At 39.8% G+C, this 26,545-nt stretch overlaps 1 protein-coding gene across 1 annotated transcript in view; it reads left to right on the top strand.

The window, feature by feature from the left end:
- PTPRK (protein tyrosine phosphatase, receptor type, K) overlaps nucleotides 1-26,545 on the top strand; it is a 309,673-nt gene that overhangs the window by 149,604 nt on the left and 133,524 nt on the right. Inside the window, exon 5 of the mRNA XM_009880190.1 lies at nucleotides 10,592-10,885. Coding sequence (XP_009878492.1) covers nucleotides 10,592-10,885 — 294 coding nt within the window. The remainder of the gene's footprint in view (nucleotides 1-10,591; nucleotides 10,886-26,545) is intronic.

Below are 26,545 nucleotides of genomic sequence, written 5' to 3'. Positions count from 1 at the left end.
CTGAGATGGGCTGCTGGGCAGGTAAAGCTGAGGGAGCCCAGTGCAAGGTGGTGGGGTAGGAGCAGCCTCAAGCAAGTGATTTGGCACGTAGCCCTGTAGGCATGTAAACAGCTTGCAGGTCCTCGGCTGTCATACTTACCAACCTGCACAAGTACTACATCACAGTGAGCAGTTTTGGGAACGCCAGTGGTATCTCGGGTGCCAGGTGAGCAGGTATGTTAGAGAGGATGGGGAGGGCTGGGAAGGTGAAATGTCCATGACTCACCTCTTACATGCTTGAAGTTTCTGTAATTACTATTAAATAAAACTGTAAATGCTTGGAAATCAAAGCCGTGCCAGTTATTCCTCTCAGCTGCAGGTACTTTATATTTCAGTTCCCTTCTGGCGCAGAGATGTGTACAGCTCGTTGCACTTAAAGAGCATAATAGTTTTGAATCCTGCCTGGCGGTGACACTGTCCCAACAGCATGTGAAACATTTTTCTCTGTCATTTAAAATGCACGCGGGAAAGCTGATGGGAAAAATTTGGATTAGTGCTGGCTGGATATAATGTGACTCCTAAAGTAAGACACACAGGAGTCTTCCAGGACAGGCAAGCATTCCGGCAGGAGGGGCAGTCGGTGTGCAGGAAAGTGCAGATCTCCCAGGTGGCACAGTCGTGGCATCAGTTGAAGAAATCCCCACCTTACCTAAGAAATGCAGCTGGGCTGCACATAAGTAATTCCAAGAGGTTATTGATAGCCTCATGCAGGTAGGGTAGATGGCTTTCACTGAACTCCAGGAGTGCTGGCCGGGTGGGCTTTTTTAGCTTTCAAGTTTTATAGAGATGTAAAGCTAGTAAGGCGTAAATCTGTGATAGGTTTGTTGCTTTCTTTGTTTGTCACTGAATTGTTCAGAAATGCTCTAGTTTTCTTGCAGGTGTTTGAAATATTTGGGTTTGATTATAAATATGTCACTATAACATTTATCCAGCAAAAATTCCAACAAATATGACAACAATGCAAAAATATTTGCAATATCGGTTTATTGGGCCAGCTGAGACTTGAAATGAAAAAAAAAAATAATATCCAAGTACTTGAGAAGCAGGAAGAAAAAGAAAATTATATTCTCATTACATAACTATGTAAAAGAAAATCCTGGAGTCCCTAAAATAATATTTTGTCTTTCTTCAGGCATGCTCTCCCTAATCTCTAGTTTTATTCCTTTTCGTCATTGACAGGATGTGAATGTGTATGCAGAATGCAGTATTGTCGAATATCCCATTGCAAAGCCTTGTAGAGTTGAGAGTAATGCTTTCTTGGGAAGTACCAATTTTTGAAGAAGGCATTCAATATTGTTCTTACCCTGCTGGTTCCTGACAATGAAGCAGATAAAATATTTCTTCCCAACAATAATCTCAACGTTGAGATCTCAAGGGAATTACTGATACATGTGAATAATGAAGTCATTGTGATCAAGTCTTTGCCTGAGACATTTCTATGGCTGACTCATTTATATTGAGCAATTTTTTAATTTTTGGGGTTTTTTTTAAGATTTGAATGTCTTCTCATTACAGGCACCTCTTTTTCGTACATGTATTCATTTTTCCTGTAGGAGTGTACTGCATAAATGTCTTTAACACAATGCAATCTTTTTGACAAAATATGTCATACTTTTCAAATTGATTCCCAGAGTAGCACAGCCTACTATCATTCAATAAATAGGCATGTGTTCTGCTCATAAGTTATGTAGAGGGGTGACATCCTCCAATTTTTAGAAAGATTTTTTTTTGTGTCTGTGTGTAAGCCAGGCATGAGCTTAACCTTGTTTACTGTTTCTGCTGACAACGCTGAAGCTGCACACTGTTCCTTTTATTTAAAGGAAGACAATAAAATGAATGCAGTGGTGTTTCAAATCAAGGTGAATAAAATGCCACAGTGACGCATAGGATATGAAATCACTATGCAGAAGTTAGCAGTTTTCACTTGTGAAGTAATTCTTATTTCAGCACTTCAGGTGGTCAGTAACTGCCGCATCACTTAAATTAAATAAGTTTTAGCTGCACGAGCTTGCAGACTTTGTTGCACTTACCACATAAACTTGATAGATTAGGCAGGTGCTCAAAGATAAATCCATAGTTTGAAGTGAGCTTGTGACATAGTGTCCCCATTTGCTGACCCGAAATTAGAGATGATATTACGGTGAAATATGTCAGTTTCCTACCTAAGCCAACGTGGCGAGCTTTGCTGTTCAATTTGCCGTTTCTCTTTGTTGCTGTTTTTTCTCCAGTAACTGATTCTTTGTGTAGTAACCTGCCGGTCTGGCAGGTTATTAATATCTGTGTTATAGATATTTATTTTGAATGGTTTTTTTTTTAAATAGATTCTTTCATTTTTTCCATTCCAAGTAATAAAAGACAATGAAAATGGTCTCGCAGACTCTATGAATTGAGTTGGATAAATCACTTGATACGACCTGGTCACTAAGCTATTGCTTAGAATGGGTTTTTTTGTTCCAGACAACTAACTCTCTTAATTAAAATGTAACTTTTTGTAGGTATTGTGTCTCAACCTTAGGACTAGCAACTAATGCCAGATACTGAACAGTTGTGATAAATGATATTTTAAAGTCACAGAGAGAATGTTTGTGGAGTCACAGAAATTAAGTCTGCACAAGCATCATGAAAAAGAAAAGAAAGAGCTGGAGAAAAGGAATTTGGGACAGTATACTAGATAGATCACAAGCTGTTCAAGTTTCTTCATGCAGCTACCATAACTTATGGTCGCAGGACAGCAGCTGAGATAAGTCTGAATTAGTTTTTGATTGGTTTTTTTGTTTGGGTTTTTTTAAATATAAATGGAGGCTTGTGGCTATTTGGAACACTTAAGCGTAAAAACCTACCGATTTCTACGTGATTTTCTACATGAAATCATTACATGGTTTATTATGTTAAAGTTTGTTATTTGTCAGTGAGTTTTTTGCTGCTTTCTCTTCAGTATACTTTTGGAGGGAGATATTGTTAACTTGCATGAGCAGCAGGAACCTGCAATAAATGCTTCCTCCAAGCTGTCTGCAGAAGACAAAGGTGGGAGCAACAGAAACTTTTCTATCAGAAAAAAACTCAAACAAACCAAAAATAGAAAAGTAAAGCAGCTGTTAAAATGAATTAAACTCGATGAGGAGAGAGAAGTTTTTGACCATTGGGGAAAACAAATTAAAAAAAAAAACAAAAACACAACGGAAAATTTGTTGGGAAACCTGTGAATGAGTGTATAAATGAATAGAGAAGCCAAACAGTGGCTTAGGGAAATATTAATTAAAGCCTGATGAATGGCCACAGCTTGTGAGAACTCCAAAGGGCTTGCAGCTGGTGGGGTTTTCACTGTATGAAACTATAACCAGCGTTTGGTCTTGGAGTAGAGGAGGTGGTTTTAAAACTCCTCTGAGGTCTCTGTGTGTTATTTTGAGTGTTACAGCTGGTTTAAGCAAGTGTGCCCTCCTGCAGCCTGTGCAACGTGTGCTGTATCCTACTGAAGCCTGTTTTCCACAGGGTACCTTTTGAGGTGAGACACAGGACCAAGCATGGGTTTGGGTGGTGGTGGCTTGTTCCCAGCTGGTGGTGTGTAAGCAGTACAGTCTACCCAACTGACAGGGTAGGAAGGTTGTAGCCAGGAGTGTAACCCCTGGGGAGAAAAGAGGTTGGGATCCAGCTGGGAACAGAAAAGGCTGTCGTGGCAGCTGCCTCGCACTCCAACCCTCCCATTTGCATGGGCAGCAATTGAAGTCTTGCTTGTGCACCTGCTTCTTTATTCTGACATTTTTCAGATGCATCTTGTCTGTTGGGTGCGAGTACTCCATGTAGCTGACGTGTGGTACGTCTGTCCCAGAATGAGTTTACACTTACTTTTCTCCTTTGCGATAATAATAAAGTGGGCTGCCCAGGGGAGAAAAATCAAGTACTGCTATACAGTGTGGAAGCAAGAATCCTGTGAGCTAAGCCCATAACAACAGCATTTCTCTACTTAAGGATGCATGTGTGTCTGCATCTTTTAATTGGTTAGTTAAGATTGTCCTGATGTAACTGTTGTTTATTGGGATATTGTAGAAGGTCTCAGAGAAATTTACATCTAGAGCTGTGTTCTTCATAATGCAGAAAAATAAAATATAAGTTAGAAGAGTGACAGCTTCTCCCCCCTCCCCGCCCCCTCGTTCTTTTCAGAAGCCCAGTAGAGAACTCAAATTCCATTAATGAACTGTCCTCAGTGTGTTGGGCAATCTCTTTGATGCATAGGCTGTTGGGGTTTTTATGTCTTCCATGTGTTATACAACAAAACCATTAAAGACCTAACTACTCACTAGAGATGGCATGTATGGGGTGACAGACTGAGCTGTGTGTAGTCTGTCATGCAGAGAAAGTGAAAACTTGAGATCTTGTTGGAAATTTAACAATAAACTTCAGAGGCTTTTTGTGACTCTAAGGTTCATGATACCTCTGCCGTTAGTCAGATCTGTCCTTTCATCTTGGGATCCCTCAATCCCCTGCAGTAACCTGCTTTTCTAGCTGGGTAGAAGAATTTCTCATTGGGCAAGTACTGCTTTCTGTAATGCTTCTCCCCTTACTTGGTGAAGCCCCCTGTTTGTGTTAATACAGCTTTTGTTGGCTCTGAGGGCAACAGGTCTTGTCAGGCTGCTGTCGGCGTAGAAGACAGCCAAGCGTCCTTTCAGGCTGGCACAAGTCTAAAATAAAACTTTTTGTCTTAAATTCTGCATTTTTTTTTTCCCTAGCAGAGCAGTATTTCCTAACCCCTCTGGGAAGCTGAAAGAAAATATTTTTAGTTCATATTAAAGATATGCCAAATGTGGAAGGATTTTTCTAAAAATAAAAGGAACCCCATATTTGTGCTGAAAGTCTCCATGGTTTGTATTTATCCTCAAACTTTTCATAGCTCATTTTGTGACCACCTTCACGACCATGTAATTTCTTTCAGTTGTACTTCTTCAGAGCCTTACATATTGTTATCATCTTCTTTTTTTTCCCCTAACATATAATTTATAAGAAGACATCCAGCCTTGACTGAAAACACTCAGATAGAGAATGCTGAATTTCCTACAGTATTACCAGTTATTGTTCTTCAGTTACTATTCTCAGTGTTCAATTTGTAGCTTAATACCATATTTGAATTTAAGCTTTCAGTCACTGCTTCTTGTTAATTCTTTTTTTCCATTGGATTAACCAGCTTTAAAGACTGAGAATTTTGTTTCCCTGCAAGTACTTGACTGCTGTAATTCTTTCTCCTAAATCTCATACATTTTCTCCAACTTTTAAACAAATGTTCATGGTTCTTCAGTTTTTCAATATTTTTGAAAACGTGTGAATCCCTAAAGCCATATGTAATCTTCCAGTACAGGAAGAGTACTGCAACAGTATAGCTGTTGCCTGGGATCGGCAGCCTGCTTCCCCACGCTCCCTGGCTCCGTGCCGTGGGTCTTCTGACGCAGCTTTGCCATAACATCTCTGTGTGCAATCTGGAGCCCAGCGGAGAGGCACCAGCGCGCTTCTGCACGGGGCCAGCTCCTGGCAAGCGGGGGTTTTCCCCTTGCCCTGTGTGCCCTGGCTCCTTCGAGAAACCTCGCGTGCCTCAGACTGCTCTCCCTCCGGCCCCATGGCCCCAGGGGGCTTCGTACCACAAAGATTGTGGTCTAGCTGTACATAGCCAGCGCGGGTCGGGCACTGAACCTGCACTTGAAACCCAGGGTACTTGCAAGAAATGTGCAGCCATATTTAAAGAGCTTTGTAAGGAATTGCCCTAGAAGAGGAAATGAGCTTGATCGAGGTGGGAGCTGAGTCAGTCTTGAGTCATTTGTGGAGGCATCGCCGCTGTACTCCCTGGAACATCCAGTATTAGCTGTATTTATGGGGATTTATTTGTTTCTCTGAATTATGAAAAATTTTAAAGGAAACCTGTATTCTTTAATTTACCTGCTTGCTTGACAGTTTATGGTGTAGTTAAGACATACCAATTTTAATATCTGGAGGGGTCGGGCTGATGTTGGGCTTCTTTGAATAAATGAACGCTTTGTTATACTTGTAAAAATTGAGCTTTTTATAATTTACCCCTGTTGTATGTACTGGGTTAGGCAGTTGATACCCATCAGCATACCAACTGCATATCTTCGTGTAAGGTATTCGACAGAGAGGGCTGAACATGGTGTGACCAGAGGGAAGGCAGACTGCGCGCCTGAGCAGAGGGAGGTTGCAGGGTATTAATGTGCGGAGGCTCCGTACGAGGCAGGGATGGGACAGAGAGTGGCAAGAATGAAGGCAGGCACATCTCTTGGTGCTCAGGCTGTGTGGTGGCCAGACCTCTCCTCCCCACCCTTCCAAACCCTTCTGCTGCGAGCAAGGAAACAGTCTTCTGTGACTGGTACATGTTACGCTCGGCAAAACATGACTTCCTGTAAATAAATAAGATTTTATCAAACATGCATTCAGTATCAGCTTTTCCTCCAAAGTGAAACAGCTTGTAGGGTTCTGGTTTGGTTTGATTTCTTTTTTTCTCCTACTTTAAACTCATCATTAACAGTATATGATTTATCACTGAGATACTAATGAAACTCCCTTCTTTTATTTTAAATTTAGGAGGTGTTTAGTCTTGGAGGGAAATGTAGTAGGGCTGTTGTTATCCAGACTGGGTAAATAGTATTAAGCAGCATAGTATGCATATGTTAATTGGGAATATAGGAAGCTTTATGCATACTAGTTACTGTGCTAATAACACTAGTGACCTTTTCTGGCTGTTTTTTCTATCTATGAATATAATTATTTGCATACAATATTTAATATTAATAATATGACACAACTGCTTAACCGTAGGAAGACTTATAGCTGGGGTTGATGCTGCATGCTTATTCTAGTCATCGGTGCCTAAATATCACAGTACGTTTAATATATAATGTCACATACATACTGATGTGAGCATAATGTACTGCTAGTAGCTCAGCAGAATGGGAACTTTGTACTGATAAAATGTCAGTCTTAATTTTTGATTAACTTAGCTGTGGGCATTTTATGTCAAAATCAGAACTGGCCAAATACTGCAAAATGCTACGCATGAAAGTACAGTAATTTCTTTAATGTCTTGCAGATGTACAAGTGCTCTTTTTATATAGTCTTTCAGAGATGTTAGTGGCCATGCATACTGGAAGGGATTTCATCAGATTTAACACCTTTAAGCAGTGGCTGAAAAATATAGTCAGAAAATGAGTCAGTAATTGAACTAGTCACACTGGAAAAAGAATTCTAAAGTTTGTGCTTAGCAAAGGAAGAAATGAAACTCACCATGCAGGGTCTTCATTCAAACTGTTTAGTGTGAATGTCTTAAATACCTATTGAAATCATGATTCTGCTGATGAGTTAGTAAACCATCCATGGGCTGACATATTTTTTTCTTAAAACGTTGTTTAGAACCTTTTATGGCTGTTCACAGAGGGTTCATGGTCGAGAAGAGGGGAACTGTGCTCAGTGAAAATTGCTTACTGGGAATCCTGTGTGCTTTAGCCACATCTGCTCATGGTAATTGAGAGGGGAGGTTTGACAGAAATAAAGGGTACAGTTCCCTGATTTGGTTGCGGTGGCCAGGGCAGCAGGGGGACGGAGGGAGGTCACGGTGCTGCCTTACCTGGCTGTGGGTGTGGGTGACTGGAAGCCACAAAACGCATTTACCGTAGTGGCCATCTGCAGGGCCAGGCAGGAGGGAGGCTGTCGTGATGGGTGACCCATGAGCCTCAGCTTCCTGCTCTGATCCAAGGTCTCCAAACTTCCTGCCTCTGATCCAAGCTCTCACCTCTAAAGCTGTCACTTGGCTTGACTGAAGCTGAGTTTTTACATTGTTTGTAAACCAGACCAAACTTCTGAGAGGGTGATTTTCTTTGGGGTTCCCTCTCATGCATTCCGCCACCACCACACCCCCCTCCATCCCCAATACCTCATATAAGAGGTTTTTCAATTTTGACAAACTTCTCGGAACCCTGCAAAGCAGTGTTCTTTACTGCTAGGTGGACCCAGATTACTAGAGTGAAAAACCAGCAACATCACTTCCTTGAAGGATGTGAAATGTGTTTAAAAACCCACTGAAAGAGGAATATTGTATATATCTGATGCTTGCTATGGGAATGGCAACCAAAACATTAATAATGGCTTTGTTCTGTCTTTTACTTATCAATGGCAATTTTTAAGCCCTAAAAGTTTCAGGTTGCTGTATATATAAAAGGAAATTATGTGATTTGAAATTGTAATTGGGGAATATTTGCCGGATCTGGTTATAGAATAACGAATGAGAATAATTAATAGAAAGTTAATTGGGTAACATCAGAAAAGTTTATCTGGTATATTGGGATCGCATGCTTCAGTTGATACTTAGTGTACTTTGGGGATTTCTGGTTGCACCTCACCTCTCGTTCTGATAGTATATTGTATTATGAAGAATATTAATAATGCTGCAGAACAATTACTTGTTCATTTGCTAACTGATTAAAATTCATGCATAATTTATTGGAACTGGGAGAGACTTTATAAATAAGTCTTCTTTTCCTCAAGAGCTTAAAAACAAAATGCATATGCTAATATAAGAATACGCTTTACCTCTCTCTCAACATAAAAAATTAATATGCAATGGTATATTAGTCTCATTAATGTGAGATTTTATTTGTGGTAATCGTGCTCTTAATCAAAGTGTATACTTCTAAACATAGCCTTATGTTTTAGAGGTTTATAACTTGGAGTTGGTAGTTCATCATGCTCATCAACATTTATGTTTTCTGCCGTAATATACACTGACCTTAGAATTCATTAGTTTGACATTTGATGTGTTAGTTCCGCAGCAAATAAACTGCCCTCATTAAGCCTGGCTGCATTGCTGAGCTTTGATGCAGGTAGGGTTCTAAATTAGTTCACATGCACATTTCTTGCCAAAACAGGGTAAAACACGTTAATAATTAATTGAGATACTTTCTAGAGTTTTGGATATCCTGAAGCAGAAATGGGAACACCTTGGAGCGTTCACCTTTTCACTCTGGGAGGAGAAAATGAACTCCACTTGCTGCCACTACAGCACGTTCACCGGTTCCCTGGTCTCCAAACTGAATGGCCTGAGATGCAGCTAATCTAGAAAAAAGACTGGAAGAAATCTTTTTGTACCAAAATGAGGGAAACTTGGTTGCTTACAGAGCTAGTAAATACACTGACTGTTGGGAGACAGCTCTGGTATCTCGAGGGGAAACTTTACTGCTGGACGTAGAGAACCAGGGAGTCATCAGCTGAACTTCACCATGCAGGGAGGGTGGGATGTCAAAGAAGGTCTGGGAGGCCCTCTGGGAGCCCATCATCACCGCTCCCCACAGGCTGTGTCAGTGACACTGGTAGGGTCATTCCCGAGAGGCAGAATATGTGCAGTGCTTCTGCATCTCAGCTTCTCTTGTGCAGAGGGTTGACGGGAGCGGTGGCGAGAAGGCCCCCCTCTAGGGAAATTGTATGGGTGGGAGTTAAACGTTATTTTTAATGTACCGGCCATGAGATCCCTCTACCTACCTGCTCAGAGTTGCCGTGTTGTTAGTTCTGCATCGCTGCTGTGCGAAACCCCTGTGTGCATTGAATTTAGCATTGTTGCCTAATTAACTGAAACAAATTAGTTGAAATATGAGCCATCTGGAATGAAAATGAACCTTCCGTGTTTATCAGTGGATTCGTTTTATTAGAAAAATACATGTTGCTTGTGATTTGTTTCTCAAAATAAACCATGCCTAGGCACTGTGCTGCTTCTCTATGTAAACATTTCTCAGGGTAAGGGGGACCTCACCTCCCCGTGTGGTCCATCGTTACCTTTTGACTTTGCAGCTGTGTTGAAATCTTTAGGCAGGCAGAAGCTGATAAGAACAGAGGCAGGCAAAAGGCAACATACATTCTATTGTTTGAGTTTCTAAATCAGTAATAAGTTACTGAAGAATAAAATATTAGATGTCATTGCTATATGTCTTTATTTTGTCATTCTCCTGGCAGTTTTGCTCAGTTCTGAGTATTTTGAATGCCTGTAGTAGGCATCTGTATCTTTTACCCTCACTGCATCTGGTGAACTGCAGTGATACTCGTTTTTAAGAATATTCTGTGCAGGGCTAATGCATCAACTATTGCAACTGTTTTTTTAAGAAAAGTATGTATGTGGCTTCTGTCAATAAAAGAAAATCAGTTACATTTCTGAAAATCTCAAGTTATTGCCACAGTAAATTATATAAATGAACATGAACATAGATGTCTTTCAGAAAAAGAGTTAAGAAGTAGCTATATATAAGTCAGATAGGATTTTGTGGTCCCTAGCTGAGATTTTTAAATGGAAAAAATAGTATCGGTCAGACGCCAGTGGTGCACCACTTGCTTCTATCAGCTGAAATTCTCCTCAGCTCTTTTTCGTTGATGTCAGTTTGATTTTGCTTTCGAGTTTTGGAGTCTTTGCTGACCAAAACCTGACAACTTTGTGTGGAAAGAGCCCTCTTCTTAATGAGTTTTCCAGCTTTTGTTTTATCACTGGCCTTTTTTTTTTTTTTTCTCATCTCCCCTTCAGAGCCGCCTCGGCCGATAGCCCCCCCACAGCTGCTGGGCGTTGGGCCCACGTACTTGCTCATTCAGCTGAATGCCAACTCCATCATTGGGGATGGACCCATTATCCTGAAAGAAGTGGAGTACCGGATGACGTCTGGGACGTGGACTGAAACCCATGCCGTCAACGCGCCGACATACAAGCTCTGGCACTTGGACCCTGACACTGAATATGAGATTCGGGTCCTGCTTACCAGACCGGGCGAAGGTGGGACTGGCCAGCCAGGGCCACCACTCATCACCAGGACCAAATGTGCTGGTGAGTGCTGCTTTGGAGAAATGAACAAAGCGAGCTATTTATTTAATGATTTAATTGGTCGGCAGGCTTGTGGCTCTAACTAACTTGTAGCAGAACTTCGATGTTCCCGTGGTACCCACAGGATCCCCAAGTTTCTTGGCCAATAAGGATTTGCTGTGTCCCCTGCTTTGCCCGGTCACTGTCTCGGTTGCTGTTTGCTAACCCTGGGGGTGTAGGTTAGGAGGCAGGATGGTAGAAAGCCAAGAAAAAATTTCACTTCTCCTCATGCAAGGAAGGGAGACCTCATCGTTTCTGGAAAGGACAAACCACCTGGTTTTCCACCTTTCATTTACATTTTAAGTAAACTTGCACATAAAGGAACTTGCATGGGAAAATAAATCTGTGCAAGAAATAGAATTTTACAAAAAACGTAGTGTACGTCTGCATAATTTTTATTTTTGCAAGCAGATATGCATGGCCTTCCAGAATCTTCAAGAACTAAAATACAACTACTAAAATCTCTTAACTCTTAAAATAAAATTGCAGATATTAATAGAGGGTTTTTTTTCTCCATTTTTGACTACTACCACCAAAATTGTATGCTGCTGAATCCTGCAGTCTGCTTCAGAGTGCCCCTACGTGGCCAGCACCAAGAAGATTAAGCACTGTCAACTTGTGTTATATGTGGTTTGTTCTGAAGCTACTTAAAGTTATTTTAATCTCAGCTTTCATAAAAAGAAAGATAATACCTATGTCTCATAGTTGCAGAGGAGAAAAATTATAGATTTGAACATCAGACTAGGAGGCAAATAAGTGGAAATTGTGGGGTTTTTTTTCTCTAATATCAGGAATTTTTGCATTATATTTGATTTAGCAAAGATTGCTGATAACCATCTATTCAAAACTGTGTTAAAATAAAAAGAAAGAAGAGCTGCAGTTGCAGATTCCCATCTGCCGTGTATATATGTGCATATATAAAACAGAAATACAAATGATCCCGATTTCCCCCCCCCCCCCCCTCCCCCCCCCCCTTCCCAAATTGGTGACAGACCTCAGTGGGACAGGTATTTGAGTTCTCATCTAAGCATGGATAACAACTTATTTTGTTTACTTAAAGAAGAGGGTCGGGGTCTGGATCAGAAGCCAGAACTTCAAGCAGACCGGGTCAATAGGTATGAATCCCAGAAAATTAGGCAGTCTGTTTTGAAATTGGGCATAGTACTGTCAGAAGCTGAGGCGCGCAGCTGGAGCGTGACTAAACTGAAGGCATTTTTTGGAATTTGTAATCTTATTTATAATTTAGTCTGCCTTTCCTGTGAAGTAAAACGATCCATGTGTCCATCCCAGTTAAGATGACAGTTGTTGAGATCTAAGCCATTGAGGTTAAAGCATTGATTTATTGTACCGAATTGGTTTAGACATTGTTCTGAAATAGTAGGAATTTGAAAACAGCTTCTGTTTTAAAGAGGCTGAGCTGAGACTAAGAAATCCCAAATTTTCGGGTTTTTTTTTCCCCAGCCCTTGAAAAAAATGTAATTTCATTTACACAGAATATGACAAACTAAAGCTTTTTAATGGGAAAGGAAAAGAAAGGAAGTCGTGATCTGTGGGACATATTTTTAGAAGCCAGTTAGGGGAAAAAACGCTATTGTGACTGTGATTTTATTTTTAATTTGTTTTTACCTTAACAGTCAAATATAAGGGACCAAAATGTAGTCTGGCTGGAGACAAATTTTCAACTTAATTTAGTTCCCTTGAAAAGAAAAATCTGAACTCCTGTGACGATATCATTTTAACAATAATAAAATTTCTAGCTGTTTACCTTGCCGTAAGATTGCTTCTTCTTATTCCATGAAAGCCAAGGCAAATAAATGTTACTATTAACCAGTTTCAATTGGGAAAAGGTGAGTCAGCAAGGGTTTGTGGAGACTGAGGGACTGTGCCTAGCATCAGGGATGAGTCAGGGATGACACCGGGTCGAGCGGCAGGTCGCCCTGCTGCCTCCTCACCTGTCTGGGAAGTGAAGACAGACCTTCCTTTTCCACAGTGTTCTCCTAAGGCTTCTGTAAGATAACTGCAAGCCCAAATCAATAAGAATATTTTTAAAAAAATATTTTGCTCATAAAAGGCAAACTATAAACATAAAAATTAGTCTTTTCCGAAGAGAAGATTTATAAGAAAAGATAAAGCTAAAAATGGAATAGCTCACCCTGCAGTCCCAGTTGCTGCTGGTATTGTACAAGTGACTGGCAGGTGATTTACTGTGCTATATTAGATGACATCTCTGCAGCAGTATCTTCTTTCTGGAGATTCTTCAATTATTCCTAATTCTTGTTTCTGACAAGATCACTTATTTTTCAGACAGATACTCTCTTTTCTGTGGATGTTCTTTGTCAATTTTGTCTTTCCATAAGTTTTGTACGTATTCATTCAAATTCTGAAGCAAATTATAATTGATTATCTGCTCAGTGTCAAATGAAGTGGCAGGAAATAAATGAATTTTAAGCATTAAGTTTGACTACTCTCTATACAGATTAAAAAACACACATTAGAAAGCGTTGATCTGTTGAGTTTTTAATGTTTACATTCCAAGTAGCAGCAATAGCGAACTCCCTGACACATCGATAAGAACAGGTTAGCATTCAGCTTTCTGTTTATTTAATATCTAAGCAAATATTAGCATTGGTTTTGAATTAAGATTGAAAATGATTGTTCACATAATTCATTCGGTATTTATAATTTCATGACATTTCTTAATACCACATTATTGGTCATTTGGCCTGTGCTTTGCTGGAGATGTATTCTGCTTCTGATCGATTTGAGCAATGATTGTACTTACCTCGGTATCAGACATGCACTTTTATTATTAGATATTTCGATCATTTTCTGTCATCTTCATAGCAAAAACGGTGTCTGGTGACTTGTTTAGTAAATGTTTCCACTAATGCTAAACAAAATTGTTTTCTAATGAAGAAATAATTCTTCCACTAGTTAAAAGTGCTCCACCAGCCTGTTTGTCTACCCGGCATTTCCCAGGTGATCTCTCCTGCGCTGAAGCTGAGTGACACCATTTGGCGAGAAAACTTGCATGCTGTTTTGTCAGCCTGCAATTAAAGATAGTGCTGAGCGGTCAAATATGGGAAACCACTGAGTGTTTTTAAATGGCTGAAGTAAGACTAAAACACGTGAAGCAAAACATTTTCTGACACTATCCTTAAGCGCCAGGTGTAGTGCTTTGTATTTCCATCTCTAAGCACAGCTGAAGTCGGTGCCGAGCGCGGCGTTGTGCTCCCGGCTGCATGTGGTTTGGGCAAAAATAATTTCAAGCTGCTGATACTGAAGGCTCCTTCCTCCCCATCAATCCTCATGGGGCACCTGGACTTTATTTCAGTAGGACTACACCTCTTGCCTGGTGTCATTGCTCAAATGATTCATTTCTCAAGGGCTTTAAAACCAAAAGGAAAGGCAGAGGATAGCACTTTAATCAGAGTAATCCCTAAGGCTGCTTTCTGTGGCTTTGGGATGTGTTGTCCTTCTGAGCGTATCCTCAGAGTTGTGATTGCCTTTCCTTTGGGGGGGGGGCATAGAAAATATGTGGCAATTTAAAATTGTCCACGTAGACTGCTTTATCAACTGTAAGTTAGAAGTTATTCTCTTACATTGGCTGCTGCTTCTGAGTAACAGCTCACAGCTCAGTTTTATGATTAACTGAGATTTTAGTGGCAAAGGAGGTCAACAGTTCAGCCTGTCCTGAACTTAATATATGTACACAGTGGAATTACTCGCACCTACTTTACTGAAGTTTAGTGCAAGGGTGTGATTTTCCGTAAAACATGAAAAATTGTAGAGCAGTTGGAGAAAGTCCTGCGTGTTTTCAGTTTTTTCCCAATGACTTGATTTTAGTAAACTGTTGCCTGTATTATTTGCTTTTGGTAATAAAATGAGTAAGGGGGAGGGGAAGCTTTATAGCTTTTATCAGAGCTGAGAATGGATCAATATATAGCGATGATCTTTTATTTATTTATTTATTTAATTTCGTTGTTCCAAGTCCTTATCCATCAAAGAGACCTAGCTATCGGTAACAGTCAGCCTCAAGGCACAACAGCGGAGATGCCGGTTCAGCGGTGCAGCGCTGGCATGTGATCGCCTGCAGTGGAAGGTTGGGGAGCTGGGCTGCTCTCTGCCTGCCTTTTGCAAGCGCAGAATGTTTGTTTACAATTGGCACATTTATTAATTTTGAAAACAATATACACAGAATCCAGGATACTACTGAATTCACCTCTAGCCAAAAAAAAAAAAGAAAAGGCAAAAAACGGGAGAAACATTGAAAAACAAAAGCAAGCTTAATGTTTTTGTTCATTTTCTTGGGATTTTTAACAGAGGGACCCTGGCGAAGTTGTTGTTGGGAAAGTGACCTTGCATGGCCATTTGGAAAACTAAAATGTTGTTCTGGTTACATAAAAATTGTAATTGATTTTTAAAATGAGCCGAGTGAAAGGGATGGTGCAGTGTAGAATCTTCTTTTGGTGCTGTGGGGTGCGTACAGTGGTGCATCGGTGGGTGTCATTTGCCTTTTACACGTGCAGAGTGGAGGTGGAGGGTTCCAGGTGGGGAGCTGGATTTACAGGCTTTGCTGTGTGCTGCACTTGAGAATTTAGGATGTTGGTATGTGAGGCAATGGGCTTGTAAAATTGGGTACCACCAACATCGCAGGAGGGTTCTGGAAAATACGGCACTGAATAGATAAGCTGTTCCCTCTTTGTGTCTCTTGCAGTAGGGCATCTTAAATCATTATTTAAATCTTTGAAAACTAATGAAAGTACAGATAAATGTGTAGTTTTCAATCATTTATTTTTTTTAAAGTGGACAGAGAGAAAATATTTACCTTTATAGCAGAACAGTTATCTTAATGTGTCAAACAGAATCTTTACATTTTTTCCCTCAAAGTAGATATCATTAGAGGCTTATAATATAGCTTCAAGAGGGGCTTGAATACATTTTGAGTAGTTAAGATTACATGTTTTTATTACTCATGTTTTTGTTGTTTACAAGTTGAACACTTTTTTTAGAATAAACTAAAGATGAACAACTTGAAACTAAATGAATGTGATACTTTTAAAAATTATTGTACATTTGTTATTGCAGAAGCGCCCACATTACACCAATATTTATAAGTTGCTGTTGTTTTTACAAATGTGTTTGGCACTCGTGACTGTTTCTGGGCTTTTGGCCAGGTAGTAATTGGAAACATTTAAGATCTTGCTATGAGATACCAAATGCACCAGTCTCTTGTTCCATATAGGTTTACCAGTTGGCTATGATATGAAGAAAAAAGGTATTTAAACAATGGAGAAGGACTGGATTAAGGAACATAATCATATTCCCTTTAGGATTGAATAGCTGAATTGCTATTGAGAGAGCATCCTGTAGAAGAGCTATCTGATTTGGACCATTGGCTGGCACATGTGACCATACTCTGCTAATTGTGCAGCTTGCCACTGTTCAGATACCCATACCACATATAGAATCCTAATGATGCTTATATCCATAAGAAAGGACCGTAGTGCAGCTGAGTTACCTAGCAGGAGACCAGGCAGACTGCCTAGCCAAGTTCTTGTCAGATTGTGTAAATTAAGCATGGTATCCTCTTTTTCAAAGGAGCGCAATGCTGATGACTCAGTTGAATTGGCAGTAAACTGCAAGTTCAGACACTGACCTCCCCTAAATTAGTTTTCAACTTTTTTTGTTCGCTATATTCAGCTTGCTTAGTATCATTTTTTTGGTATTTGCAGCTGCGAGCTCCCTCTGCACTAACTGGAAACTTTCTTGCCATGGTATTACGAGTGCCATTTTATACTATGAGACATGAGTTTCCTGAATTCTCCCATGCTTTATTTTTGGAATAAGCTTTGTTCATGGCTAGTTCTTTATTCTATAGTGTCATATTCAGCAGTAAATCACACTGATACTCTTCGCTTGAGCTTAGGGTAGCAAATCACACTGATACTCTTCGCTTGAGCTTAGGGTAGCAGACGTGGGTAGGTGGGTTCCTCTAGTATGGCCACTCACTTTTCAAAGCCTCTGTTGTGTGCGGTCACCTCTTCCTTTGCCTTCTTTCTGAAGTCTCTACCAAAGGGCAGGACAGGATGAGGTACCTATGGCAAGACGTGCTTATGGTCATTGGCATCGAACATGCTGGCCAGTCAGAGCTTCAGTGCGACGTCCACCAAGTTGAGGGAAGTCCTTCAGTTGAAGTTAGTGGCTCTCTGTCTGGCGAAGGACGCTAGGTCAGGATACCACTTCAGCTGTGTGACGGAGGCTGGGAGAGGAAAAGGGGCAGCTGCCAGCCCTGGCGGAGCTCCCCTGTCTTGCAAGCGATTCCTCCATCCCCTGTCTCACCTCAGCTTGTTCGGCAGCTTTTTTCCCAGAGTAGAGCGTGCCGCAGCACTGAGACCATCGTGATTTATCCAAAGTGCGTGTAACTAGTCAATAGATCACGCTTCCGAGAGGAGCACTGTCTGTGGCAAGAAAATGTATTGCAGTACATTAATCCACGGCGCCCATTACAGCTGTAAAAGAAGGGACGTGGGCAATAATTCATATTGCAGCACTTGAAAATGCTATGGGTGCACCCGGGCCAGATAACTCAGAGCCTGATTATAGCTTCTCCAGAGTTTGGGGACTGATATTCACAGTTTTTTGATCTGTGTTTGCTTCCTAGGAACATGACTGCAGGTTGAGATAATCTTAGCCTTTCAGAAGACTGGAGCTCTTTTTCAAACTGCGACTTCTATTTTTAATTTCAACTGAAATAAATAATTTTTTAGTATAATTCATTAGTATACTTGATACTTTATTTTAGTTTGCTTTCTTAATGAAGGTCTCTCAGCTGTTTAGGAGCATAATATTATTTTTATTGTGTTTGAGAATTGATAAATGCCTAAATAAACCAAAATTTTATAGGACTGGCTTTTATTGTACTTTCTTTTATCACTCTATTAAAAATTAAGCAGGGAAAATTTCAATAAGGTTTTGAAAGTTTCTCTGGTCATTGCAGCACTTGAATGTGCTTCCCAAACTGTGCATTTATTTTTTTCTGTTATTTTGGCATTACTGGTGGAGTAGCACGGAGTTGGTAGGGAGGGCTGTGAGTAGCAGGAGTGGTGATGTGGAAGGGTGGAAGAGGAGAGCAGTGCCAGCAGCGTGTGCTGAGGGGGAGGGATGTTGATGAGATTTCCCAGATGCATTCATTATTCTTTCTTTCTCCCCCATATGTCTTTCTCCTCCAAAGCCATTACAGAGAAATATCATGTCATTCATGATAGTGTGAGATCTGGATAAAGTTCAGATTAACATCCTCCCAAGGTTGGGACGGGCTTCCCAAAAGTCCTGGGTTTTATCAACATTGATTCTTTGGGCTTTATTCTGCTAGATGAATCTTAGTTTTTCATTTAATTCTGGTTTGCTTTTTTACTTTTTCAACTTTGTTTCATTTTAAAACTGTGCAGCATAATTCTTTCCTGCTAATTTGAACCTAGACTGTGTGAGGCAGAACTGAGTGAGTTTCACTTACTTCATTTTATTTCTCAGTAAATCCTCCTGCTGGTGCTGAGAAGGGGAGTGGACCAGGTGATGCTTTTGTGTGGTGTGATAATGAAACAGCTTCCGTTCTAACAATAGGCTGAAGAGTGTGCTAAGCAGCAGCTGACATCAAGTTACACCTCGGGGGTTCAGTAGGTCCAGAATCCTGAAATGGCTTGTCAAGAGCAGCATTGTTACCTGGTTTTGTTTGCTGGGTTTTTTTTTTTGTTTGTTTGTTTTGTTTTTTTAAATAATAAAAAATCAGGACCAGTCCTTGAAAGTTCCAGATTACTTGAAAACAAACATTAAAAATACTGACGTGAAGGATCAAGATCACCCAATTAATTAAAAGCTTGTCATCTTGACTTTAATTTTAAACAGAATAATGGAACAGCCAATACAAGGGTTGATTAATGAATAATTAAGAAAGTAATATAATTAGAGACAGGCAACAGGTTTATGGAATACCAATCTTGTCAGAATAACTTGATTTTTTTTTTTTAAATTAGATTACAGATTTGGTTAATAAAGGCGATATTGTTCTTCTCTAATGCATTTAATTTGATATAAAACATTTTGATTAAGAAACCAGAATAAAATCAACTCAAATGGAGAAGAACTGGCTGATATATCTAAAACTGTTTTTATGGATTAATTGAATAAGCATTTCTATTTGGGTCCTATCAGGAACAGTTCCATGCAATTCATAAAGAAAATGTAACTAGGATAAGGCTGGCAAATCACAAAAGATTATGAAAGTGGTAGAAAAAACACACTCCAAAAAAAAAAATTTGGTTACTAATTTACAGTGGTTTGAGTTGAATGCTGCTAATCTATGTTTTGGGTAGGCCAGCTGAAGTATAATAAAACCAAAGTAGTTCATCTGTACAGCGTGGGAGAATGAGGGGCTCAGGCACTAGGCACGGGGTGACGTCACGTGGGGATCACTGACCATTAGCACTGCCACTTGGGCACTGTGACTAAAAGAGCTCCTGTAGTCCTTGGCTGTATAAACCAGAGAAGGATTTCTACCCTTTCCTTAGTACTGGAGAATGTTTTAAAGTTTTTGAAGGTGCATATTTGACATTGCTTGCCAAATTACTTTCCTTCTGACCCACACCAAATCTGTGTAGCATCCTGTTGTATAGAATTAAAGGTATGGTGTTGTACAAATGGTTACTGTCAGGAGGATTTGGAAACCAAAATAAAAGAATTCTGAGACAAACTAAAATCTGGAAACAAAATCTTGTTGTTAAGGAGGTGTGACGTTACCAGAATTAATACTGTTTTTAGAGATACAGACATGATTTTAGGCAATGATTTCTCATGTGGTTCCTTGTTTCGCATCTCTAACCTCACTGTGTAAATAGCATATGACTTCATTTGTACACTAGTATTTTTCATTTTGTATTACCTTTTAAAACTATTTCATTTTATGCAGTTTGTTTTCCAGGTCATTATTAATTGCTGAAAGCTATTTCATTACTCTTGGAAATGGCAACATGCTTAATTATCATTCAGATAAATAAACATTTCAGATCCTAACAGTACCATAAGCACACATTTTGCAGTTTATTACTTTTATTTTATAGAATTATGCTCACTGTGAGGGCTGCTGAAAATGTATTCAACAATGTACCTTATTTTGACTGCAAAATGAACTCTACCAATTAGGCTGAAATGTCAGAGTATGGGCACCCAATGGGAATACAATTTGCAGCACTCCCAGTTTACAATACGTAGCAGCTTAGATGATTACAAATAAGTAAACTAGTTCATATTTCTTTAAAGTAACCACCTCCAAAGATAGTACTGAACTCAGATTCAAGAAACTTGCTTTTTGTTTGTGGCTGTTTTGTCACCTTTGACAAATCAGTTCACTTTGCGTCTTGATGCCATTTGGAAACCAGGGTTAATATGTGTGTTTCCCCAGCAATTTCTCTCATTTTCATTTACCTCATGTGATTTATTCAGAGCAAACACTTGTCTTTCTTTTATTGTGCTGTTTGCAATGAGATCTTAGTTCTATCTGTCTTAATGCTTTCCACAGATAAATAGTTTGTATTTAGAATGTAGTGCAATGAAGATCATACATTAGAGAATAAATTTTTATTCATCTGGTGACAAATTTTGTTACTGATGTAATTTTTGTGGTCATGTGGAGGGACGTCCCTTGAAAATAAACAAGTACAACTGCTCTGCATTCAGCTGTAGAGTGGTCAACACTTCTTTGTGTCTGCCCATGCAGAGTGTACTCTTGGTATTAACTTCTTGATACAGTAAGGGATGGGGAGGGGAGTGTGGGAAGAATGCAGCAATCATACTGTATAGAATTCAGTGGAGATTAATTTGTTCCTGAACTTAATTTTTTTTTTTTTTTTGGCTGCCTTATCACTTGTCTCTTATTCTCTGAATGGCCATAATTAAGGATTATGCTAGTTGAGTATGTTCCTTTTGTGTGTGTGTGTGTGTGCCACTTCACCTCTAAGACTGCCCAGGTTGCCATTACCAAGTTTTCTTTTTCTGTTGCTCAGCTTTTTGGTCTTTTGGAACAGAGCTCTACCTCTACTCCAACCCCAGCTATTCCTTCCCTTCAGCTGTGAAACACAATTTAAAAGTTAGAAGCAAAAATACAAATGCTCCTGTCTAAACAATGGATGAGAGAATGAATAATATGTTGTAGGAATTATTCACATTGGGTAATGTGCTTGTAGAAAGTTCACAGGTCATAGGGTGATGGATAAAGTATAAGAACCTATACAGAAAAGAAATAAGTAAAAAGTTTCATAGATATGACTTCTCTTGCCTAGTGGTAACTGGCAAAAGTGGTGACTGCATATTTGAAAGACAAATTAAGATGGTAGACATTTTTCATTATCAGTTTACTGATGGGCCTATTCAGAGCATATACTCATAGTTTATACAATGAGAAAAAATATATACAACGGTAATATTGTATAGAAATCAATAAACATATATAACCGTTATCTTTATGTCTTACTATGAATTATTTAATCCTGAATTTACTAGTTGCAGTGTGCTTTAAATAAAGTCAGTTCACAAACTTAGGGTTTTTTCCCTGTGTTAATTTGATCTGATTCCCACAGTGGGAGCAGAAGCGCTACAACTCTTCAATATTGCCTTCACAAATCAGCTTACTGTCTCTGTATTTAAGAACGTTTAAGAAGTTTAAGGTGGGAACTCTGAGTCTGTACAATGGTTTCTGTGATGTCTCCAGGTGATTTAAAGATCTCTCAGAAATAGATATGCTGTGGGTTCCAAGGGGTGAGTCTTCAGCTGGGCTGCTGCGCCCCACGGGGAGCAGGTTCTGTAGAAGCGGTGCTCTCCTTTCAGCGCACTCTGAAAGTCTGCCTTGTGGACAGACTTAAATTAGAAAATGTTAGACGCTTCCATTATACACTTTGTTCTCCTAAAATTAATCTCTTAGGGGCTTTACATATTCTCTTAGTGAACACACTTGTACCCATGTGTGTTTTTTCCAGCCTCTGAAGAGCAGCCATCCTGCACCGGTAGCTCTCGGGTGCGATGGGCATGGGTGTGATGGGCGTCCTTCCTTCCGCCCATCTAGACAGTCACTCATGATTGGAAACAAACATGCAGCAATTGTAATAAAGAACAACTAGAAAAATCCTGTAGGCTTTCCAATATGGTGTTTCAATCTTGGATGGCAAAAATCTGTTTGTAAATATCCTACTGTTACTCTCACTGTCCTTCTGTGTTTCATGCAGTGCCTTACCCCAGTTGGTGTGAGCTTGTAGTGAGGGTTAAGTATCACCCAGCACTGACAGCTCACAAAGAAGAAATTCTTCTGTCTCTAGTGCTGAAGATCTTTTTTTTTTTTTTTTTTTTTTTTTTTGACCAGGGATTTGCTGAGTTGTTTTCTGCACAGAATAATTGCTGGTAAGAGAAAAGGGTACTCAAAGCAGTGCAGCTTCTGTAACAGAAGCTCCTCTCAGTGGATGCGATGGCATTTAAAAGAACATGGAAGTCATTGTATATGCTTTTTTAATTTGTTTAAAATTTTAGTAATTGAATCCATCTCTTTGAATTTAGCCATGTCAGGAGTAGTCTCCTTTATGAGGAACAAGAACATAAAGGGGAACATGAGCCTGGGCTGCTGCAGAGTAAGATGCTTTGATGCTGGGGGGCTGAGAGTCCTTGCAGGCGGGCGGCGTTGGGAAGCAGAGCCCTAACATAGTGGATGGCCTGTAATGTTTTAATTTCTGCAAGTAAAGTGTAACTTTTCATCCTTGGTAAAGTGAGTGTCTAGCTATTTAGCAAGGGACAAAGCATAATGTCATGATTTGAGAGATGTATTGTCAACTTGGACAGGTGATATTTAAGGAGCCTGAAGAGAGAAATGACCTGGCAGTGTAACAAGACATATCACAAGTGACTGTCTCAGAAAGAATGAGAACAAGACAGACAATTTCCATTACTCCTCAGTGTTAAGGTGCTAGCATTATCCCCTAAACAACCACATGCTCCAAGCAATAATCATGCACTGTCTTCTTCTGTACTAATATGAAAGTGGAATTCAATCTCTTTGACACATATTGCTTCAGCTTCTGAGTTGTCAAGTTGTTTCTCTGCTGGAGCTCGGCTAATATATATTGAATGGGCTTCGTATACGGACTGAAATGGGGAAATAGTTACACAGTTTCCTTCGAAGCTGGCCGCAGAGGTGCCTAGAATATGCTGGAAGAGAGAGGCTTTGTTTTTTGTAGCCTGTAAGCTATTGTCGGTTAGGAACACTGTGAAACCTCGAGCCCTTCTTCAAACTGGCTCCTCTTTTGGAGTCCACTCTCCAGTCTGAACCGAGTAGCCTGTTAGCTGTGCGCTAATTGCCATAATAGCTTGGAGAGAAGCAGTCGTTCTTTTTCTGCTGTCTTCCCAGCAGTGTGTGTGCTGGGTTTTATGACAGCATTTCATGCTATTTTTTAACTTCTCAGTGGGAACCTATTTTTGCGTTAGCTGATAGAGAGGCTCTACATCTTCTGTATGAGTCAAATCCTGCCTTTCAATGACAATATTCACTGTCTTTATGATATTCTGAATATTGGTGAAATACATTTTATAGTAAACTTGCTTTAATTCTGAAGTAATAGATACTACTTTTGCAACTGTTAGATTTCTGTATGTGTAAGGAGAAATTAAATTATCTTCTATAAAAATGAGGAATTGCTTTTCTGCACGCTATAAAAAAAACAAAACAAACAAACCAAAAAACTGCTCCAGTAATGTTCAGTGCCATCCTGGAACTTGCTTCTTTTTCTTAACCTGTGAAGGTTAAGAAAACCATATTTGAAGGAATTGAAAATTCAAAAGACATGATCTGGATTAGATACGAGATTTAAAAAAAAACAAACAAAAAACCCCAAACCAAATCCCAAACAAAACCAACAAAAAACAGTATCTTATGCATAACTGGAATAACTTCTCTAATAACCTAATACCTATTTAGTATGCCTATGTTTCTGTTCTTTTCATTTTAAAGCAGTAGCATAAGCAATTAGAAGATCAATTCGTTTAAGAGTTAGGACAACTGGCATTTTTTGCATTTACACAGCAAACTAAGGACACTTTTTCTGTAGTGTGAATGCATTGGTACAGAAAACTGATAGATAAAGCATGTGCTGAATCAAATGGTAGGTTGTGAAGCTAATATTATGACAAACATCAGTAGCTTACAGGCCAGGCATGTTGTCTGATGAATACCTAGTGGACTATGTGTTTCTACGTACAAAATGTTCGTGAGGGCTCATGCGGTAAGACACCGATGCTGCTGCACTGAATTTTTTCTACAGCTGTCAGTAATGTGTGTTCTCTGATAGGCCTTTTGTGATCTAGTTTGGTAATTTAGCATCTGTATATAAGGAACACAGGAAAAATACATACACGGTAGTATTTATTCCTTTTATTCAGCTTGTGCTGCCTACATTAGTCAACATTATATTTTTATATATATTTTTTTTTCTGCGTTGCCTTCAAGAAGATCATGTGTTTAAACATATCATAATGCATATGCATAAGAAAATTGAATTAAGCTTGTTACTGATATCTCAAGGGTGGCATTTCTTAACTTTTGAATACTTGGGTTTGCTCTCACTGTCTTTTGCTCTCACAAGTCTTATGAGGAACGACTGAGGGAACTGGGGTTGTTAGCCTGGAGAAGAGGAGGCTGAGGGGAGACCTTATCCCTCTCTACAACTACCTGAAAGGAGGTTGTAGAGAGGTGCGGGCTGACCTCTTCTCCCTGGTGACAAGTGATAGGATGAGATGAAATGCGTTCACTTTATGTCGGGGGGGGGTTAGATTGGATATTAGGAAACGTTTTTTCACTGAAAGGGTTATTAAACATTGGAATAGGCTGCCCAGAGAGGGGGCGTATTCACCATCCCTGGAGGTGTTTAAAAAAAGGGTAGATGTACTTGAGGCCATGGTTTAGAAGCGGTTTTGTCAGGGTAGGTTAATGACTTGGACTTGATGATCTTAAAGGTCCCTTCCAACCTCAGTGATTCTATGACTCTAATGGAGCTTTTGTGCATATAACTTGCTATAAACAACAACAGCAGACAAGAAAATATTTCAAATTCTTTCACTTGAAAGTTTCTGCTGGCAGTTGGAGAAAAAGAAAATTAATAAAAAATGCATTTTGACATTTAAAAGAGAATTATTTGCCTTAAAATGCATAAAACATGCAAAAACTTAAATTGCTTGAGTTTGCACATTTTAGAGCATAACTCTGTGATTGACGTTTATTTGCTAAGTTAAAGCATGTGTAGCAGCTTTCTGTGTAGCAAGCTTCACCTTTATTTGTTTTTTAAGTTACATAGCATTAGAACAAGTAGCCTTCCAACTCTAAGGCTACAGATTATTTTTTTTGTCATCAACATGTCTTTCTCTTTCCTATTTAGATCTTAGATGTTTCAAACCCAGACACAACCACGTCTGTTTCCCTGTGACTTTTTGTCTTTTGGACTTACATAGTCAGTGTCCGCCTCGTTGATCCCTACATTTTTGGTTGCTAGTTTTGTGGTGTTCTTGGGGCATCTTTAAATAAATTTCTTTACAGCAATCGTTAACGTCCAGATTTGTGTTGGTGGTACTGCTGAGTGTGCACTAAGAGTTAACAGACTGCATCCTCTGTAGCTGCTGGCCCTCAGGCCTTCTCCTTTGTCTGAAGGATCCTTCTGCTCCCTTGACAGTTACACACTGACAGAGCAAATCTCAGAAGCGGTGAGGCCAGCGTTTGCCTACCGAAACCCTTCCTCCCTATCCTCTACAATGTCATCATCAGCTGAAGTCCTTATACAAGAGGACAGCATTTCCTATTTAAAAATAAAAAGGGGGGGAGAGCGAGAAAGGTCTTGAAATGCCCACTGCTGTCTCAGGAATGAACTAGTTGATAGACTTTACCATCACGGAGCTACTGAAGCTCCCCTCTCCCAGCTGCTTCTAGGCCATGTAGTTCAGCTTATGTTGTCTGGCAAAGTGGTGGACTCTGTTTCTTCCTTCATGAGGCTACTAATGTGTGGAGGCGTTTCCTGGCTTCCCAGGTCCTTCAGGGGAAGATGCGCAGGATAGACACTTGTATGGGCTGAAGGGGTCAGAGGAGATGAAGATGGTGAGATCCAGATTTAGCAGCTAAGATCTACTATACTGGAAAGCTGTAGAAGAGATCAAGGCACTGCAGGAAATGAGAACCAACCTGTGCCTTGCAATTCCTTGCTGCTCTTGTATTGTTGAAAGTCTGGTGCGTGCTGCAGTAACTGAGTGGCAGGAGCAGAAAAGGGGCAGCTCATCGTGGAAGCTGGGGTCAGGAAACAGCACGTGGCACTGAGGCTTAGGATGTCTTCTCACCTGCCTTTTGTATGGGAATCGTCCAAGGTAGTGAGGGAGGAACCAACGTGAACACTTCCTGAAGAATTCATGGTGAAACACGTTTCAAAATCATTCATTCTTGCTTAGCTGCTTAAAAAAAACTAAAATAAGGCAGGCCAATATTCTCCTCTGTGTTCAAGGACAGTAAAAGATCTAGCTTTGTTTGGACTTTAGTCTTCAGTTGAAATCTTGCGG

The sequence above is a fragment of the Charadrius vociferus genome, unplaced genomic scaffold (assembly GCF_000708025.1).
Source record: "Charadrius vociferus isolate BGI_N301 unplaced genomic scaffold, ASM70802v2 scaffold82, whole genome shotgun sequence".
NCBI classification, from domain to species: Eukaryota; Metazoa; Chordata; class Aves; order Charadriiformes; family Charadriidae; genus Charadrius; species Charadrius vociferus.
Note: the sequence above shows the minus strand (reverse complement) of the source record. Positions and strands in the feature narration are given on the sequence as shown.